The sequence below is a fragment of the Oryctolagus cuniculus genome, chromosome 4, assembly GCF_964237555.1.
Source record: "Oryctolagus cuniculus chromosome 4, mOryCun1.1, whole genome shotgun sequence".
Taxonomy (NCBI): Eukaryota; Metazoa; Chordata; class Mammalia; order Lagomorpha; family Leporidae; genus Oryctolagus; species Oryctolagus cuniculus.
This window is the reverse complement of record NC_091435.1, coordinates 472270-487299: the sequence shown is the minus strand read 5'-3', so window position 1 is coordinate 487299 and position 15030 is coordinate 472270. Positions and strand designations below refer to the sequence as shown.

The following is a 15030-nucleotide window of genomic DNA, read 5'->3' as shown; positions in this document are numbered from 1 at the left end:
GAATAATTGGGGGCATTGTTTGCTAGTAAGAGTTTGCTCTGTCCCTGCAGTTCATTGTCGAGACACAGAGGTCCCAGGAATTTGCCAGAATCCTGTGGCTGCTGAGTGCCAGAGTCACAGCGGGCAGTGTCTTGCTAGGGTTGAAAGAAGTCTCTATTAATGGTCAGTCAGAAGTGACAGGTCAAAGGACTGCAGACTCAGGCCTGTGCTGGGCAGTGAGGAAGCTGAGGGGAGACTCAGAGCAGGGTCTGTGAGCTCTTCTGGACCCTTGGGAGTTTCTCTGGGCAATGCAGGACCTTGCTAAGTGTTTCCTTTTTTTTTTTTTCTTCAAAGTAACAAGTCTTTCTGCTGTGAAACAATTTATGCATTTTGAAAAGTTTCTGGTTCTGTAAACATTGCGAAAAATAACTTGTGGCAAAAATTGCTAAAAGTAATTTGCTGTGGCAAAACTGGGTCAACATAATACTACACTTAATCTATATGAGTTTATAAGCACCAACAAAAGCAGTAGAAGAATTAACACAGTTAAAGATTATGTCACTAACTAAGGAAGAAGTTGTAAAGTAGTTCTAGTGACTTACCTTTGAAAAGTGGAGATAGTAGCTGGGTGCAGTGTGAGGAGGGTGATGGTCTCGGCCACATACCTGTGTCATGTGTGTGGACCCCAGTGCAGGTGCACCTTTGTGCAGGTGCTGTTCCTTGACTGCACAGATCATGTGTGTGCTTGAGGGAAGGCCACGTATGAGCCACTCCATGAGTCAGTTACACCTGAACACCCTCTATAGCCAAGCAACATCCTCAGTTGAAAAGAAGAAATGACGCTCCTTTAGCGAACCAGACTCGTTAAAAATTTCATTGTCATCATGAAATAAACCTATGCATTTTACCAATGTGTGAAAATGTACACATTTGGTAAAATAATGCTGTGAAATATGTAATTGTGTCCCATCAGCCAGTTTAGTTCCGTCTAAGCCCCCGTGGTGTTACTTGTGGCTTACGCCTGCTGTTCTGAGGTGACCGCTGTCCAGAGATTTTGGCTTTCCACTGAGTGATGTGTCCTGAGTCATCCTGTCCTCGGTGTCCTCTGTGGTTGGTTCTTCTGTGCTTTGTCGGAGAGCCTCGTGAGGTGTGTACCAGCACTGCACTGATCCCCACTGCTGACTGCAGCCCGCTGAGCACTCCACTTACTCTTCAGTGACTTCTGACTGGCTTCTAGTTTTCTGCTCTTAGGAATGAAGCTGTTGTGAGCATTCTTCTAGTGCCCTCCTGTCACAGGGTTGGACTCCTGAGATAGTAGCGTGGAGGCTGCAAGTGCTCAGCAGAGGTCCTTCTTGGCCAGGTCGCACCAGACTGGTTCCTTCCAGGGCCAGGTACTACTTGGTGGTGTGAGCCAGTTCTGTGGCTGGGAGAGGTGTGTCATGGGATCTGAAGCCGGGGTTCCCAACTGCTCACCAGGTCAGGTGTCTGTCAGCTAGTTTATGACCTGCTTTGTATTTTCTTGTCTGTGAAATGCCAGGTTGTATCTTTTACCTCTTTTTTTTCTATTTTAAGATAATTTGCCATTTACTGACCTTTGGGAGTTCTTTATGTATTCTAGATTTCTTCTGATCTGATTTTTATTTTCCCTCTTCTTTGGTACTTTTTGATGGACAATTGATTGATGAATTTAGCTTTTCCTTTTTTTCCCCTTTAGATTTTGCATTGCCTGTGTTCTGTTTAGGAAATATTTTCCTATTTCATGTACATATTCTCCAAGAGCTTTTTAAAAATCTTTTAAAAAATATTTATTTAGTTATTTGAAAGACAGAATTACAGAGAGGCAAAGAGAGAGAGACAAGAGGTTTTCCATCTGTTGGTTCAATCCCCAAATGGCTGCAATGGCCAGAGCTGGGTTGATCCGAAGCCAGGAGCCAGGAGCTTCTTCTGAGTCTCCCATGCGGTTGCATGGCCAGGTCCTTGGGCCATCTTCTTCTGTTTTCCCAGGCCATAGCAGAGAGGTGGATTGAAAGTGGAACAGCCAGGACTCAAACCAGCACCCGCATGGGACATGGGATGCTGGCACTGCAGGCAGTGGCTTTACCCGCCATGCCACATTGCTGGCCCCCAAGAATTTTTTTTTTTTAAAGATTTATTTATTTTAAAGACAGAGGCAGAGAGAGAGAGAGAGGGAGGGAGGGAGGGAGAGAGAGAGCGAGAGAGAGGGAGGGAGGGAGAGGTATTCCATCCACTGGTTCACTCTCCAGATGGCCGCAACAGCCGGAGCTGTGCCGATCCAAAGCCAGGAGCCAGGAGCTTCTTCCAGGTTTCCCACTTGGGTGCAGGGGCCCACAGACCTGGGCCATCTTCTACTGCTTTCATCGGCCATAGCAGAGAGCTGCCAAGGCTACGGAAGCCTCCTGAGTCCACAAACTCTAACATTATTTAGACAGGGCCATAATCAAAGTAGAAGATCTCTTCTCCCTTCAGAGAAAGGTACCTCCTTCTTTGATTGGCCCCTTCTTTCCACTGGGATCTCACTCACAGAGATTTTTCATGTAGGCCATTTTTTGCCACAGTGTCTTGTCTTTCCATGGCTGAAATGCTCTCATTGGCTTTTTAGCCAGATCCAAATGCCTTAAGGGTGGATTCTGAGGCCAAAGTGCTGTTTAGGGCATTTGCCATTCTATGAGACTGCTATGTGTCCTGCTTCCCATGTTGGATCGTTCTCTCCTTTTTAATTCTATCAATTATTATTAGCAGACACTTGGTCTTATTTATGTGATCCCTTTGATACTTATTCCTATATTTATGATCAGCTATGAACTTAAACTGATCACTTTAACTAGTAAGATGGCATTTTCACCTGCCAACTTAAAGGGATTTAGAGTCCCATGGCAAGTTTTTAGCTTTACCCATAGGGGTAAGTCCAAGGGAACGTGTGCTGAAATGTACATCTCCTCCTTCTCTTATTCCCACTCTTATTTTTAACAGGGATCAATTTTCAGTTTGATTTAAACTCCTAAGGATAATTCTGTGTTAAATAAAGAGTTCAACAGATGGTATTAAGTAGAAAAAGAAAATACTAAAAAGAATAAAATAGTGAGCTGTTCCTCGACAGTCAGGACAAGGGCTGATCAAGTCTTGCTTCTCATAGTGTCAGTCTCACTTCTACAGGTTTCCTTTTAGGTGCTCAGTTAGTTGTCACCAATCAGGGAGAACATCTGATATTTGTCCCTTTGGGACTGGCTTATTTTACTCAGTATGATGTTTTCCAGATTCCTCCATTTTGTTGCAAATTACCAGATTTCATTATTTTTTTACTGCTGTGTAGTATTCCATAGAGTACCTATCCCATAATTTCTTTATCCAGTCTTTGGTTGATGGGCATTTAGGTTGATTCCATGTCTTAGCTATTGTGAAATGAGCTGCAATAAATCTGGAGGTGCAGATAGCTCTTTTATTTGCCAATTTAATTACCTTTGGGTAAATTCTGAGGAGTGGGATGAGTGGGTTGTATGGTAGGGCTATATTCAGATTTCTGAGGTATCTCCAAACCGTTTTCCATAGCGGGAATAGCCTGTTTTATACAGAAGTTTGTAGAGTGCTCAATTGGGTCTGATCCAGGAGACCCAACAGCCACTAAAAATTACATCGTATATGCCTCCATCCCCACCTTCTCTTCTCCCTCAGTGCTCCTGGTGCCTGTATCAGTGACATACAGAGCAGCTGGTCCTGCCCAGACTCTTTCTGTGTTTGGAGAGAAATTGTAAGAAGGGTCTTTGCCTGCCTGGGAGTGACCAGATAAAGGGACATCAAATGGCTCTGATGGTCAGGGGCAAGCTACTGTGTAGGCTTTTGTAAGAGGGGATTTGTAATGGAGGAAAACTACATTAATAATTTTCACCTTTAATCACAGCCTTTGTCACCTATTGCCATAGTTTATTAAATATAACTATGAGAATTCTTTAAAAGCATTTATTTTTACCTAAATTGCCTCAACAATTTTCTCCCACAGCTGGAAAACCAAGTCTTGTCCTTAAATCAGGAGGTGGAAGGGTATCGTTCTGAGCTGGAAAGACTGCAGCAGAGGCACGCGCGAGAGACCCAGGAAGGCACGAACCTCATCTCCATGCTCAGAGCTGACATTGACCTGTCTCACAGTGAAAGGTCAGTGTGTCCCCAGCACTGCTGGTGCTCCGTCTGGCCCCTTTGTCCTGCTGTTGCACTCCTGGGGTCTGCACGCTGACACCTGGTAGACGGAGACCTGGGCCCTGTTATTCTTCTCACTTCACAATATTTCAACACCTATGGAACCTGCCATTGCCACATCTTCACATTTTGGCAAATAACAACAAAACAGCCACCACTCCCTCATCTTTGAAGCCGTGCTGTGCCTCCACGATCCCATCTCCTGCCTCCAGCCGAGGCTGAGCCACATGCTCTTTGGTGTCAGGTCTTTCCTGCAGTGTTCTCTCTGGATAACACTGTGCCTGTGCACACACCTTCTGTGGCTTGTGGCTTCTGAGATGCCCACATTGACCCATGGCTCCTGCTGTGGAGCCGTAGAGGATGCTGCTGCCCCAGCCTGGGGCACCCCGTGTGCTGAACTTGCTGGTGTGGTACTGGTCTGAGAGCTCGGACTTCTACCCCAGGTGCAGGGTTGCCCAGCTGATGCGGCAGCAGCTGCAGATGCTCAGACACCCAAACACTGAGCATGTCAAATTATTTATTTCACTTGAGAGGCAGAGATCCGTTGGCTCCCTCCCCACGTGACTGTAACAGCTGAGGCAGAGCCAGGCTGAGCCCAGGAGCTCGGAACTCCATCCAAGTCTTCCCTGTGGGTGGCAGGACCCAACCACTGGCATCGTCCCCGCTGCCTCCCAGGGTGCATGTTAGCAGGCAGCTGGAGATCAGAAGCAGAGGAACTGAGACTCGAAGCCAGGCAGTCTGATATGGCACACAGGCCTTCCAAACAGTGTCTTAACTACTGCACCAAGCCTACCCTGTGTTTAGAATTTTGGGGTCAGAAGGGAAACCTGGGTGGAATTTGAGGGGAAGGGTTATGGTCGAGGACTGGGGTGTTTTCTGGGTGAGGCTCTACATCATTTGCTAAAATGATACCTCCCTCCATCCTCGTACAGTCCCCTCCTCATGGAATGAGCTCCATGTCAGGATCAGCCATGTGAGTGCTGGCATAGGGTAGATCCAGCTGTCTACATGTGCGTCCTCCTTGGGGTCACGGTCCTCAGGCATGTATGTCCCAGCCACAGGGCTGCTCTGGGAGGAGTATGGCCCAGGGAGCAGGCTGGAGACTGACTTTTGACCCTGTGAACCTCTACCTTATAGAACAGAAACACTGCAAATGCTGTGTTCACATAGCCAGAGGCCAGACCAACAGTCTTTGCTGCCCGTGGGCATTGCTGTGGGGTGACAGGGTGTTCAGATGGCTGAGTTTTTTTTATTTATTTATTTTTATTTTTTGACAGGCAGAGTGGACAGTGAGAGAAACAGAGAGAAAGGTCTTCCTTTGCCGTTGGTTCACCCTCCAATGGCCGCCGTGGCCAGCGCACTGCACTGATCTGAAGCCAGGAGCCAGGTGCTTCTCCTGGTCTCCCATGTGGGTGCAGGGCCCAAGGACTTGGGCCATCCTCCACTGTACTCCCTGGCCACAGCAGAGAGCTGGCCTGGAAGAGGGGCAACCGGGACAGAATCCGGCGCCCCGACTGGGACTAGAACCCGGTGTGCCGGCGCTGCAAGGCGGAGGATTAGCCTAGTGAGCCGCGGCGCCGGCCCAGATGGCTGAGTTTTAATATAAAACTGTGAGTTGATTGTGTTGTTTGATATTTGAACAAACATCTCATAAAATGAGATTGATACCACCCATGCTGTGAGGGGAAAAGATTCCAGATGAAGTGTCGTGTGCTGGCTTGGCATTCTCTGTACCACACTGGATGACTTTCGCAGGTTTCTAGGACCAACTTGCTTAAGTTACTGACAACGGTTTCTTCTGCTGTGAGAATGGCAGCCAGGAGAGGTGCTCCCTGCAGAGCAAGCTGGCACACTCCAGCAGACTCGCCTTGGTTACTCTGTTGTCATCTCAGTGTCCTGAACTCACCCAGGGCCAAAGGCCATGATCTTCTGGCCCCACATGCACAGATGTTTTCCATGCACTAAGGCGTACTCTCACGTCCCTTGTGGGCATGAGGCTGGTTGGCAGTACCTGGCCAGTGTCCAGGACAGGAGTCTCCACAGTCGTGACTGAAAGACATGTATGTCTGCTGTTCTTGTCTTAGGAGAGCTCTCCAGGATGTCCTCAGGAAACTGCTGGGTTTGTTTGGAGAGACAGTGAAGGCTGCTATTGCACTGAGGAGCCGGATCAGTGAGCGTGTGGGGCTGTGCCTGGATGATGCGGGCACAGCAGAGGGAGACGGCCTGTCAGCAGGTGTGTGCTCCACAAGGGGTTGCCTGTGGGACTGTGGGTGCCAGGGGAAGCCTCACTGAGGGAGTGTTGCTTCCATGTCCGCTCCTGGTGTTCACACTCAAAGCTGAGTTGGCCTTGGTGGTATCGGCCTGGTTCCTGTGGGTGGTGGCTAGGTGGGAGGAGCACCTCTGCTCCTGGGTGGGGTGCCCCTGTCAGATAACATGGTGGAACCACTGCTGGCTTCAGCCCGCTCCTGAGCAGTGTGGACAGGTGTTTGCATTTCTCCACCTTGTAGCCCCAGCACTGGAGGAGACCTGGCCAGATGCAGCTCTGCTGGACCTGGACCGGGCCTTGCCTGAGTGTGCAGAGATGTCCTCTGTGGCTGAGATCAGCAGCCATGTGTGCGAAAGCTTCTTTCTGAGCCCAGAGAGTACGCTGGAATGCGAGCAGCCGGTGAGAAGAGTCTACCAGAGTCTGAGCATGGCTGTGGATGGCCTTCTGGAAATGACCCTGGATTCCACCCGGCAGGTGAGGACCGCGGCATGACGTGGGGCCTGGGGGCTGAGTGCACCGATGCTGGGGCGACAGCGGAGCCTGATGTAAAGTGTCATCCCGGCCCTGTGCCAGGCCTGTCCGTGCAGCGTCCCTCACACCCTCCCTCCCTCCCTGCTTCCATCTGTTGTTTTCCCTATGGAAACATTGTAAGTATTAATGTTTTAAAGTTTTAAAAATTTATTTTCATTTTATTTGGAAGACAGAGACAGGTAGAGGTAGAGAGGCAGAAAGAGAGCTTCCACCTGCTGTTTCATTCCCCAAATGCCCATAACAGCCAGGGTCAGGCCAGGAGCTCCATCCAGGTCTCTCAAATGGGTACTCTGCCTCCAGAGTACACTTTTTTTCTTTTCTTTAAAGATTTATTTATTTATTTGAAAGGCAGAGTTACAGAGAGAGAAGGAGAGACAAATCTTTCATCTACATGTTCACTTCCCAAATGGCCCCCACAGCCGGGACTGAACCAGGCCAAAGCCAGGAGCAGGAAGTTCCATCTGGTCTCCCACATGGGCGCAGGGCCTCAGCGCTTGGGCATCTTCCACTGCTTTCCTAGGTGCATTCGCAGGGAGCTGGGTTGGAAGCAGAGAAGCCAGCACTCAAACATGGTCTTGTGATGTTGGATGTGGGTGTCCCAAGCAACTGCCTACCTGCTGCATATGGCTTTGCCTGGTACGGCATTCCCGATTCCCAGCCAAACCTGCAGGCCTATGAAAGGGAGCTTTTGGCTTTCAGGTGGACCTGACTCTGGGCCACTCTGCTCTCCTCTGTTGGCCATTTCTGGGGCGCACTCTGCCTTCTGTGCTGCCCTCCTTGTCTGACCAGTGGCGTCTTTCCTGAACTGGAGTTCCAGGGGAGGCAGCCTTGCTGTGAGTGACAGGCAGAATGTCAGTTTGTTTAACTCGACAGTGTACAAGTGTGCTGCTTTCACTTAACTTCATGTACTGTTGCAATTCCACCAGGAGTATTTTCCACAGAGATTATCAGCAAGAAGAGGGAATTATTAATGCCTTAGAACCTTTTAGATAACCAGGAAGGCATTAAGTAGGAATATGTAAGAGCAGTGAAGAGGTCCTTTTTTTTCTCCAAAAGTTAAAAAATAGTTTTTTTGACTATTTGACCACATTGCTGTTTATCTCAGAAATATTTGAGTGAATTTTCAAGGCTGGAAATCTGAGTTTTGTCTCCCTGGGTCCCTGAGTGGCTGCCTGTTCCTTCAACGTTTGTCCCTTCACACCCCACCTTCCCTCCACCCAGCTCCCCTTCTGTCAAGACCTGGACACATTTGGGTGGTGTCTGACAAGTCATCGGGTGCTGTTGATTACCTGCCCACATGTGTGATGAACCTGAGGCCTCTTCTGATTGTGATTCTGGGTGTCTCAGGTGGGGCAGTGTGTGCCCTCCAGGATGGTGCCCTTTGGTGGGGCTGTGCTCACTGGGTTAACATCCTTTCTTGACTTGGGGAGCAGGTTGAAGTGACCAGAACAGTCTTGCATGAGGCTAGGAGCCATCAGAGCAATCGGCAGTGGATGCAGGAACAGCAGGCTGTGTGTGCAGTCGGGGTCAGACGAGGCCTCCCCCTAAGGCCTTGTAAGTGGTTCATGAGCATGGTAGCTGGAGATGACTCGGTGGGTTGGGGGCGGGGGCGGGGCCTTGAGAAGAAGTAGCCTCGGGACTGTTTCCAAGAAAGAACCACCAAGTTTCCTTTGAGGCCAAGTCCCAAAAAGATGAATGTGGTCCTCTTGGGTGGATTTGTCTATCTGGAGCGGGCAGCAGGGTATTGGCTGCCTGAATCCGCAGATTGGTTTGAACCTCAGCTTGTCAGTGGCCTGGAAGTTCCAGACTGGAACTGTTTGCCAGGGAGCAGCCAGGCCTGCACCAGCTAGAGGCCGTTACCATCTGGGGAGTTCACTGGTGATGGGGCCTTGCTGCCAGTGGTGGCTGAGATGTGCAGGGGGCCCTTTGTCCTGTGCAGGTCCTACCCAAGGTGATGGCCCCGGTGGACTGGGGTAGAAGGAGGATTCTGCTGGTTGTTAATGTGCATAACATGTGCTTGATTGTTGCTCTGGAGTTCTGATTTTTAAACATTTTTTAACAGCTGGAGGAAGCACGTCAAATTCATTCTCGTTTTGAAAAAGAATTTAGTCATAAAAATGAGGAGATGGCCCAGGTCATTAAGAAGCACAAGGAGTTACTGGACTGCCTGAAGGAGGAGGGTGCCGCGAAGACTGCACTGACGCTGGAGCTGCACAAGGCTGAGGGTGAGCAAGGCACTGGCATGGGGCGCAGACCCCGGACGGGCAGCCTCATAAGAGCCTTAGGAGGAGGGTTTTTTTTTTTTTTTTTTTTAGATTTTTATTTATTTTATTTGAGAGGTAGAGTTACAGACAGTGAGAGGGAGAGACAGAGAAAGGCCTTCACTCTCCAGATGACTGCAACGGCCAGAATTGCACTGATCTGAAGCCAGGAGCCAGACGTTTCTTCCTGGTCTCCCACGTGGGTGCTTGGGCCCAAGGTCTTGGGCCATCTTCTACAGCTCTCCCAGGCCATAGCAGAGAGCTGGATTGGAAGAGGAGCAACCGGGACTAGAACCGGCGCCCATATGGGATGCTGGCACTGCAGGTGGAGGATTAACCTACTGTGCCATGGCGCCGGCCCCAGGAGGAGGGTTTTATAATAGGTGTATAGGTAGCATGTAAGAGTCTTTAAAAATTATTCATTTATTTTCATTTCATTTGAATGGCAAAAACAGGCAAACAGATAAGAGGTCTTCCATCTGCTGGTTCACACCTCAAATGCCTGCAACAGCTAAGGCTGGTCCAGGCCTGAGCCAGGAGCCTGTAATTCTATCTAGGTTTCCCACATGGGTGGCAGAGGCCCAAGTACCTGAGCCATCATCTGCCTACCAGGGTGTACATCAGCAGGACGCTGGATCGGAAGCAGAGGAGTTGGGACTCCCACCAAGCACTCTGATACGAGATGTGGGTGACTTATCTGCCATACCACGTGCCTGCCCCAGCAGGTGGGTTTTTAAAAGCAAACCCTAAGAGCAGAGCACATGGTGTGAGGCCTCGGGTTTTCTTCTGCGGGACCACCACGTTCAGGAGAGTGGCAGTTGCGTGGGGCATCATGGCATGACAGGATGTAGTGTATGACGTGAGTGCAGTGTGGATCTGTCCTGGTCTGGGGGCTCCCCCTCCACTAGGGACCTGTGTGTTTTCTTGCTGTGAGTGCAGTGCTTGTCCTGACCACCTGCTGCCCTTGCTCCTCTGTCCACTGGGCCAGAGCATACTTTTCTCCCTGTCTCCTCAGGGCTACTGGAAGGGTGCAAGGTGGAGAAAGCTGATCTGCAGGAGGCACTGGGCCTCAAGGAGGAGTCCGAGCAGCGCCTTGCCCTGGAACTGGATGGCTTGAGGCGGCAGCTGCAGCAGGAGGCCCAGGCACATATGGTGCTGAAGGAGGAGTACTCTGTCCTGCAGGGCCTCAAGGAAGCAGCGGCCGCGACAGCAGAAGAAAGAGAAGCTGGTGAGAACAGGCTGGGGCCAGGATTGTGGCCACAGCCAGCCCCAGCTACTGTGCTACTGTGTGTGTGTGTGTGTGTGTGTGTGTGTGTTAGTTACACGGGGCTGTGTGAGGGTTGTGCTGAGTACATCCAGGTGTGTGTGTGTGTGTCTTATACGGGGTTGTGTGAGGGTTTTGCCAAGTACATCCAGGTGAAGAACCCACTTGTTCTGTGGCTTGTTAGAGGGACCAGGTCCTCCAGGTTGCATTGCTGACCTCGTGTCCTGTGCCTGTGGGGTGAGTGTCTTCTGCACTTTAGGACCCTTAGGACAGATAGCCCACATTGAGCACAGAGTGCCTTCAAAATTTCATTTAGAACAAAGTGCCTTTTTTTTTTTTTTTAAGGTTTTAAGCTTTTTATTCAGTGAGAGAAATGCATAGGAGAGTGAGAGAGGGAAATCTAGATTCATACTGAGCACCAGGAGCCAGCCACGTGGAGGAGCATGCAGGCCAGAAAGCTTGGAAGCAGGTGGCCTGAAGGTGTGGGGCAGCAAGGGTCTGCAATGGTGAAAGAGGCCAAAAAAGGGCTGAACCCACCATGTTTCAGATCTTTAATCCACTTCCAAAGGGGAGTGGTTAATTAGTCTGATTGGCAGGTGGGTGCACAGGTGTGGTCTGGTAGGGACATGAGGTCACATGGACATGGTGAAGGGGTGGTTTTCCAGGTCACAAACCTGATCAATTTTATCCTGTATGCTTACCTACATCATTCCCCCTCAGAGACTCCATTCCCTTAATCCAAGGGGTTAAGGGCGTAGACTCATCCATCTTCTGTAGCTGTTTCCTGCTTATGAGGGGTGTAGCACAAGCCCTGCCTGTCCTGTGTCTGGAAGTCTCTATCTCATCTGACAAGTTTTCTTTGTGAGCTGGAGCAGTCTTGGTCACCACCAATGGCTGTGTCTCCTGTATAGTCAGTTATTTCCAGAAGTCGAATTCTGAAACATGTTAATCAGCATAAGCAAAACTGGAACAAGACCAGTTGTTAGTAGAGTGCCCCAAAAGATGGAAAGAACATATCTTTCAGACTCCCAGATAGTGGGTGGTGATAGGCTACCCTTGTGTAGATTATAAACCCATTTAGGTTGAGCATAGAGTTACAATAGAAGAACCCATTAGGAGTTTTATTGTTAATAACAGTTCCCAGAGAGACTCGAGAGAGGCAGATACAGCACGTTTGCCTTAAGGGGCAGCAGTCCCGATGTGAGGAAGGCAAAGGCCTTACTTATCTTTCTGCTTTGAAGAGGTACTTAAGGTCTCTGATTGGCTTACAGGAGTAATCAGGTGGGTCTTTGAGTTCACGTGTGAAGACTCGAGAGGCAGAGGTTTAGTCCTAATTGCACGGAGGTAGTCGTGCGCAGTAGCACCTGGTTAGGTCTCTCTCATTTAAGCTGCAACTGATCCCAAGAGGATCTTATAGACAGCCTGCCCAGGAACTCCTGCTGATGGGGCTTTCGTCAGCAACTCCTTAACCTTGAACACCTTCCGTAGCTCCCCTGTCCAGCACAGTGTGTCCGCATCAGAGGCTTTTAAAGCAAATACAAAGGCTTAGAATCCAAACCCTGGAATCCATATTCCGTAGAATCCTGTCACCAGCAATCCCAGTGTTGGAGCTTCTGTCAGAAGCTCCTTAGTTCTTTGGAACAACTCTTGTAGCTCCCCTGTCCAGCACAGTGTCTGCACCAGGCATTTTTAAAGCAGATTCAAGATCTTGGAATCCAAATTCCACAGAATCTTGCCGTTCCCAGAAATCTCGTTTGTTGTCTTGTTAGTCTGTGAAGAGCATGTATATAAAATAGCTTTCCTTCTTTTGACTGAGAGAGCACACTTTACTAGAGTTAGAACATCCCAGGTAATCTATATCTAGTTAGATTAGCTTTTGTTTAGGTTTAGTGGGACGCAGAAGAGATTACCTCTTCGTACCTAATGTGAACCCTACCTAGGAACACATTTATTAACTTACCTTTACAAAAAACATTCTATTTTAGTTGGACTCGAAAGGTCCACTCCCCAAATTCCTTTTTCTTTTTTGAAAGGGAGCTCAGATCTAGTCTAATCTCTCTCTCTCTCTTTTTTTTTAAAGATTTATTTATTTATTTGAAAGAGTTACACACAGAGAGAAGGAGAGGCAGAGGGAGAGAGGTCTTCAAATCTGCTGGTTCACTTCCCAAATGGCTGCAATGGCTGGAGCTGGGCCGACCCGAAGCCAGGAACCAGGAGCTTCTTCTGGGTCTCCCAAGTGGGTGCAAGGGTCCAGACACTTGGGCTGTCTTCTACTGCTTTCCCAGGCCATAGCAGGGAGTTGGATCAGAAGTGGAACAGCCGGGACTAGAACCGGTGCCCTTATGGGATTTTCAGTACCACAGGCGAGGCTTAACCTACTATGCCACAGCACAGGCTCCTCCCTGAATTTCTAAAACAGCTGGAGATTGGCCAGGGTGAATCCAGGAGCCAAGAAGTCCATCCAGGTCTCCCACATGGGTAGCCAGGGCCCAGGAGCCATCCCTGCTGTCTCCTAGGGTTTAAACAAGAAGAGGGGTGGAAGCGGAGTTGCAAGCGGAGCTGCGACTCAAACCCAGGCTTTCTGGTCTAGGGTGGGGGCTTTCCACATGGCAGTTTAACTGCTCTTCCAAATGCCCTCAGATCCTTGGAACGCATCTAGTTTTAACAAAGTTGTTTATTTGGCTTCAGGTTTTTAGGTATTTCATATAGAAACGGTCACGAAACAAGTGTTTAAAATTGTGCAGGGATGTGACGCATCCTGTGAAGGCTGTGGCCTGGTGCTGGCACCGAGGCTCTGTGGACCTGCACTCCTGCTTCCTCCCATTTGCTCATCTGTTAGGCACTGTCACATGCAAGAGTGTGTGTGTGGCATGTGGCACAGCTGTCCAGGGTGGCCTGGGAGGGAAGGGGTGTTTCTGGTTTTATGTCCCCTTGGAGTGGGATCACAGCTTGGAGGGTGAATCCACCCACAAGACTGCACTTCCTGTTGGAACCTGGGTCATCCTGTGCAGCACCTCACCACTTCAGGAAAATCTCACTTTTCTTTCCAAACATTCTTTTTTTTTTTTTTAAGATTTATTTATTTATTTGAAAGAGTTAACAGAGAGAGGAGAGGCAGAGACAGAGAGAGGTCTTCCATCTGCTGGTTCACTCCCCAGTTGGCTGCAGTGGCCAGATCTAAAGATCCAAAGCCAGGAGCCAGGAGCTTCTTCCAGGTTTCCCACATGGGTGCAGGGGCCCAAGGACTTGTGGCCATCTTCTGCTGCTTTCCCAGGCCACAGCAGAGAGCAGGACTGGAAGTGGAGCAGCCAGGTCTCAAACCAGTGCCCATATGGGATGCTGGCGCTTCAGGCCGGGGCGTTAACCCGCTGCGCCACAGCACCAGTCCCTCCAAAATTTTAAAAGGTTTTGTCCTTCCTTTCCACTTGCCCTCTGTCTCACCGGTCTGCCTCATCTTTCATTTCCTTTGCCTTCTCTGTGAACTCTCCTGGGTCGGTGCTGTTGCTGTGTCTGTTGCCTCCTTCGCAGGATGTGGGCCCTTTGGTGGTGCCCCTCCACTTGACCTCTGGTTCTTTGTGGTTACAGCCAGCAGCTTTGGTCTCCTTCGCCTGGGAGAGCTCAGGTTTGAGCTCCTGCTTCATTGCTCCTGGACGCGGTCTGCTGCTGCCCTTTGTTCTTCTCTTTGACATCCTTTCGTCCTGTTTGCAGGTTTTAAAAATTTTTAAGGCTTTTTGAAATTTTTTAAAATTAATTAATTATTATTTTTTTTTTTTGAGAGACAGTGGGAAAGAGTAAGAGTCACAGTTCGAGAGAGAGAATATGAGAATTTTCTCTGATCTGCTAGTTCCCTCCCGAAATGCCCACAAAGGCTGAAACTGGGCCAAGCTGAATCCAGGAGTTCAGTCGAGGTCTCATATGTGAGTGGCAGGCACCCAAGTACTTGAGCCATCGCCTGTTGCCTCCCAGGGTCTGCCTTGACAGGAAGCTGGAGCTGGGAGCTGCAGCTGGAAGTTGAATGCAAGCATTCCCACGTGGTATGAGGATGTCTTAACCACAAGACTAAATGCCTGCCCTTTGTTTCCAATTTTTAGTGTAAATTTATGATGTTAAAATATTAATCTGATTTTTACCACTTCTGTATCTTTTCCATTCCCTTCTGCTTCTCCTGGTACTTTGGTTTCCGTTATGTCTCCTGCGGATTCTGTATTAGTGACTTTAAAAGATCTTCTGTGAGTCTCTTTTGGTCTTTTCAGCCACAGTTCATTCGACACATATCCACTGAGACTTGTGCCTGCTGTCTTCGTTGTCATTTTCTTTTTTGTGTATCTGCTTGTCTTGTTCCTCTTCCTAGCATGCCTTGACAGGCAGGACCTCTCTCTGCTTGTGTGAAGTTGTACCTCTCAGTCTTGGGTCTGTACTTTCAGGCCAGGGCGAACCGTGCCTGCCATCACTCCTGCCGACTCTGCACTTCTAGGAGGCCTTGCATTCCTGATATGTCTTTAGTGCATCGTCATCTCCAC

At 49.2% G+C, this 15030-nt stretch overlaps 1 protein-coding gene across 4 annotated transcripts in view; it reads left to right on the top strand.

Moving 5' to 3' along the window:
- Nucleotides 1–15030, top strand: part of PCNT (pericentrin) — a 161576-nt gene that overhangs the window by 66681 nt on the left and 79865 nt on the right. For all 4 annotated transcript variants that reach the window (XM_008267246.4, XM_008267245.4, XM_070071719.1 and 1 more), the window contains exons 18-22: nt 3995–4146; nt 6273–6421; nt 6696–6928; nt 9048–9210; nt 10262–10474. In XM_008267246.4, coding sequence (XP_008265468.2) covers nt 3995–4146; nt 6273–6421; nt 6696–6928; nt 9048–9210; nt 10262–10474 — 910 coding nt within the window. The remainder of the gene's footprint in view (nt 1–3994; nt 4147–6272; nt 6422–6695; nt 6929–9047; nt 9211–10261; nt 10475–15030) is intronic.